Here is a 5,787-nt window from a genome sequence, read left to right on the forward strand (position 1 = left end):
CAAATTTTACTAATTAACTTAAAGATTCATAATTTGACTTCAAAATTCATGTTTGTGGAAAAAATTCAACTATTTCATTGAAAGTAAGACTATTTTATGAAAAATCCATTTCTTTATATCAAAAATTCACAATTATAAATGAAAATTCATCTCTTTTGTAGAAAAATTAACCACTTTTTTATAATTCGTATTTTTGAAGATAATTTTTTAAATTGAAAATTTAACATATTCAATTTTTAGTTCATATACTTTCTTGAAAATGAACAATTTGGAGGTTTAAATTTATAACTATTTAGGCGTATTTACATGTTTTCCCGTAGTTTTAAAGCTTCTCCGAACCTAATTAAATTCATATGTACATTTAAACTTACCGCCTGATAAAGAATGGAGCTTTGTCGCACTTCGTGCTCAATGCTACTCGTCTCTTCACTTACAAATCGCAATTTTCCGAGAGACGGTGATTTCAAAATTGGATCAATTTTCGTTGAAGAAGTGTTTGTTTCCTTGTTGGATAAATCCAATTTCTTGGCATCGTCAGCCTTATCGTCAACACCACTCTCCATCTCCTCAAATTCGGGTAAATTTAAGGTTGGGACTGCATCAGACTTTAATCTCATCGTTCCATCTTGACATTTATTCATTTGATCCTCAGAAAAGTGTAATCGGCAAATGAATAAATGATTGGAGGTTACTTCATCGTAACTCATTCCCTCCAGGTCTTTATTGCCGATTAAAGCTATCCATTTTCTTACGATATACTTCTTTGGGAACAAGTGGATTGGTATATCTTTTTTTTGCATCTTTTGGACGAACATCCTGGCACAGCACAAACATTTCTGTTTAATTTTAGTTTATTCATTTTTCAGTTCTCTGTTTTCACTTTTTATACGATTACGATGGGACACAACTTTGAAAAACTTCGCGAATCTTGACGTTTATTGACGTGAACATATCCTCAAGAAACATTAGAATGACAGCGCGAAAATATTTGAATCAAATATTACCCCCAATTTTGCCTTTACAGTAGAGCCATCTACAAGGAGGTGGATTACTACAAAAGTATACATGATTACACGCGCCCATGGGAGTCGACCCAGCCTGCTTTACATGGTTTATACAATGTCTATTGTTTTTAAAATTTTCTTTTGATATTTTCCAAAAAGGTGTCAATAATTTTGTGCAAAGAGTTTATTTAATAAAACCTATATTTTCCAATTCGGAAATATGAAAATATTTAAATGTGATGTAAATGTAACATAGTCCAATTTGTTTCTAACCTACAAAACACATCGACATTACAATTTTTAAGTTTGCAATTTTTAGAACGGTAACAGCGTTATATGTCCAATGGTCATAACTTTTTTGGACACTTAAAATTTTTGTCTTTTATAACAAGATCTATTTATTTAAAAGAATACTCTAGTTTACCTGATTATACACTTTCGGCATGTGTGATAAAGGTGACAAAAATGCAAAAATGACTTCTGACGAGAAACCAGAGAAATCGGGAAATGAAGTTGTAAAAAGCAAACGTAAACGTTCAAAGCAAAAAGAAAAGGAAATAAGAGAATATGAGAAACTAAAGCAAAAGATAGAAACTTACTACAAGAAGCGTTTAAATGAAAACGCTGAAAAATCTTCACAATCAAAGCCTGACATGTCACAAAAGTTCGTACCAATGCTAAATACCTATTTCAAAACATTAAATTTTTAGTTTTATTATATTTTTAAGTTTAGAAACGTCATGTAATTGCATTATTAATCGAAGACGCTTTTGCAAAGTTTTAAATCGCCAAACTATGTGCCTGAGTGTACGTTTCGTTCTATAAGCTAAATAATAGCAAAGTATTTTTTCTATGATACAGGGTTTTTACATATCATGAGTGGTATTTTAAAGCATTTATTATAAAAGTGATTATTATTTATCACTTTTACAGTATCTGATCTGATTACAACAAATTAATATTAAAGAATATTGCAGACGTTCATTTATAGCAGCCATCACTGCTCCGAAACATCAGTATTCTAGTGAAAATGATAATCTACTCTGTTAATAACTCTGGAACTTTTATTTTTTACATACTGTAGGCTGAAAACTGGAGCCTAATTTTATTTTTAATGTTGCATTTTTCTAAAATAAACACCATGTTCTAAAAGAACACTGTAGATGGTTTTTTGGACGTTGCATATTTATTTATATTATTTGTTTATTTGATAGAATCTACTAGTGCCTAAGGGGTTTACTCAAAATTATTTGCTTTTAGGCTGGAGATTGTCGATGATGGCTTGAGCAAGGTGCCACTAGAACCAAACATTATTGATTCAGAACTTAACCGTATAAAAGTAGATATTGTTCAAGTTATTTCGGAGGAAACTTCTGCTAAAGGTGAAATTCAACGTGAAATTATTCATCCTGACGAGATTAAACTGGAAAGACGAAAGGGTAATGTATTATATTTATTTTTTAAGTTGTCAAAAACTCGAAAAATTGTAGAAATTTACTAAGCAGTAACAAATTTAAAATGTAACTTTTTTGTAAATAAAAAATTACTAATTAAATTATTTCAGATGAAGGACTGAAACCCATATTTGATCGTCCCGAAGTTAGATTTTTCGATCAAGTGCAAAGAGAAAGAGAGAATGAAATATTCAAGCAGAAACAGATTTTTGTGCATGAATTAAAGAAATTAGTTAAACTCCTGTTTCCCGATGAACACTCGGGAATGTCTATGGATCGAAGGAGAAGTAGAAGTAATTCTGTAGATCATCGACGTAGGCATCACAGTCCACAGAGTCCTTCTACCTCTAAATCTTGGGGATTATCAGAAAGGTGACTAAAATATTACTATTTCCTGGCAGTCTGCTTAATTACAGTCTTTAGAATCTTTCAAATTTTCAATTCTAAATTAATCTTTTTATGATTATCACATAAAACAGCACAATATAATTTGAAATTTGAAACGCTTCAAATTTAAGTTTTGCGATTTTGGATGCTTTAATAGAAAAATTCCAAATTACAACAACACTATTTTAAAAGTGGTTTAAATGAGCTCCAACTTTTATTTACATTATCATTTCAATGAGAAGGTATTGTTTTTAATTATTTACTGCGACAGAATCCCAAAGTCAATCTCAAAGTTAATAAATGCTCACTGATTATATTTTTTTTATTTCACCTGCAAGTTGTCATCAAGGTGAAAAATGGAGGATAAAGCTTTAACGACAGGGTGTCTACCCTACCTGGAAAACCTGGAATTGTCAGTGAATTTTTATATATCTGGAAAAACCTGGAAATATCCGGGAATTTTTTTTAAAGTCAGGGACATTTTTCGCGAACATGTTTAATTTTTCTTAAAATGTCAATATGAAATAAAGTAAAATTGATTCTTTATTTGTAAAAATAGCTTTCTATTGCTATATTTAACTCTTTTGTTTATTTTTTTAAAATAATTTTTTTTTTAACCTGAAAATTTAACTATCCTGTTTTTGGTTACAAACTGATCATTTTATTTGAAAATTCAGGTATCTCGTTACAACTGCATGTATTTTGTTGGACATTTATTAGTTTCTTTGCAATATTTTCTCTCTTTGACAGAAAAATCTTTTTTAGTTTAAAAGGCAACTCATGTTAAAAATGCATCTTTTTTAGTTGAATAAAAATTTTTTTGATTAAAAATTAAAATCTTTTTTGATTGAAATATCAACTACTGCATTTGTTTTGTTCCGAATCCTTTTTTTAATGAACATTTAATTAATAGGTTAAATGTTAAACTCTTTTGGTAAAAATTATTTTTATTTGAAGTTCATCATGTTAAATGAAAATTTATCTCTGGTTGAAAACTGAGATATTCTATTGAAAATTCGTTTTTTCCTTAGCTGAAAATCAATTTTTTCACTTGAACTATTTTGTTGAAAATCAGTTTTTTTTTAAGATAAAATTTTATAAACTAAAAATGTAATTATTCCAGTTGAATACTCCATCACTTTAATTAAAATTTATTTCTTTGGATGTGTATTAATGCATTTTTCGTGCAAGTGTTAGCATATTGTTAACACGCAGGGACGCTTTTCAGACTATTAATGAGTGAAAGCTTGGCACCTCCAAGAGCGCCGATGATAAGGACGATTAGTTTAACAGAATATTCCGGTGCTGAAAATTCGATAACGAACATGGTTTCCTTCTCGAAGCCAAGAAGAACCATGTCAGACATCGAGTGTGCAACAAAAACAATTGTCGAGCATATAAAGTTCCAGTATATGCGGCACTTCCCATTGTCGACAATTGACTCGATTTCCCTAGTAGCATTTAGAGGAGTGATATTAAGTTTAATGCCGTAAGAGTGACAGAAATGGTAATAAAGCACTCTTAGCGCCGCATTGTGACTTTGAATGTAGGTCGTTCCCGCGTGAGTTGGACAACTAGATAGTATGTCAGCTAAATGCTCGGGGTGTGCATGGCACGCCCTGCAGCTATCATCGGGAATGTCTGGGCTCAAAATGTGGCGACGGTATGTTAAGGTGGAAATGACACCGTCTGGGCATGCCAAAATGAAACCCTCCGTACCAGACTTCAATCCAGGCGATTTAAGGAAAGCAAACGTTAGCTCACACGACATTGACTGATCCTCCACATTTCTGTGGAAGATACCGTGCATCCTCTTATCGAGGACCTGCTCAGGAAAGTTTTTCTCTTGTGCTTTCTTAATCCGGGCTTTCAGGAGTGATTACTCGAGATAGATAAGATTTGATGCATTTTTTTCACCCCTAATACTGAAGTTAAGTCCAAGTGTTTGAGCAGCCTCCTCCGCTGCTTTGTACAGAAACGCTCCTTTGCCCACTTCTTCGTGATTCCTGACCATTTTAAGAAGAAGGTCTCTTCCATTTGCAACTCTATGTGCTGTACCCAGAATAATCCTGTTGTGAAAACATTCAAAACTCAATATTCCGCGACCACCGTAACGGCGTGCGATGTACAGTCGCGGAATAGAAGACTTACGATGCATGCTTTTGTTCATGTGCATAACCTTTCTTGTCCCGATATCAAGAGATCTGAACTCGTTGTTCGTCCATGGAACTACTCCAAATGAATAGAGTACTACCGGGACGACAAGCATGTTCGTTGCGGATACTTTGTTCCTCGCCGACAGTTCGAAAGACCAAATTTGCCGGACGAGACGTTTGTATCTGCTTCGGAGAGTATCCTTTATAGATGTAACATCCTGAATGCGGCTCTGTGGCACGTCCAGGTATATATGTCTCTCCGACGCAAAGGTGTCGTATAACACTTCTATCAACGAGGCCAGGATCTTCAGGTGTACCATTAAGTTTTAACTTGCTTCAAATAAACCTTGGCGCATTTCTCTAACCCAAATTCCATTCCAATTTCCTTAGTATATCGTTCTGCAATCCCTAGAGCTAGATGTAGTTGCTTTTTGTTTTTAGCATAGATCTTAAGATCGTCCATGTAAAATACATGAGTGACCTTGTACTTTCGATCTGCAGGTTTGCCGCACAAGTACCCGTCGGAATGGTGAAGTGCTAGAAATAGTGACAATAATGTAAGGCAAAAGAGGAGTGGGCTCATGGTGTCGCCCTGAAAAACACCTCTCTGAAAGTTGACCTTGTTAGTTGTCACACGATTTTTTCCAGATAAGATAGTAAATCTGGTTTTCCAAAGCGGCATCAATCTCTCTATGCACCTAAAGATTTGCTGAAGAACCTTTAAGCTTTCCAAAAGATAGATGATAAGTCTATTGGAGGTCGAATCGAAAGCTTTCCGATAATCAA

At 33.4% G+C, this 5,787-nt stretch overlaps 1 protein-coding gene across 1 annotated transcript in view; it reads left to right on the forward strand.

Annotated features, from left to right (window-relative positions):
- Nucleotides 1–1,087: 1,087 nt before the first annotated feature.
- The window catches only part of LOC117180406, a 17,079-nt gene continuing 12,379 nt past the window's right edge, over nucleotides 1,088–5,787 (forward strand). The window contains exons 1-3 of the mRNA XM_033372907.1: nucleotides 1,088–1,668; nucleotides 2,265–2,443; nucleotides 2,569–2,830. Of these exons, the coding sequence (XP_033228798.1) occupies nucleotides 1,448–1,668; nucleotides 2,265–2,443; nucleotides 2,569–2,830 (662 nt within the window). The 5' untranslated portion in view covers nucleotides 1,088–1,447. The remainder of the gene's footprint in view (nucleotides 1,669–2,264; nucleotides 2,444–2,568; nucleotides 2,831–5,787) is intronic.

This window comes from Belonocnema kinseyi, chromosome 9, assembly GCF_010883055.1.
Source record: "Belonocnema kinseyi isolate 2016_QV_RU_SX_M_011 chromosome 9, B_treatae_v1, whole genome shotgun sequence".
NCBI lineage: Eukaryota > Metazoa > Arthropoda > Insecta > Hymenoptera > Cynipidae > Belonocnema > Belonocnema kinseyi.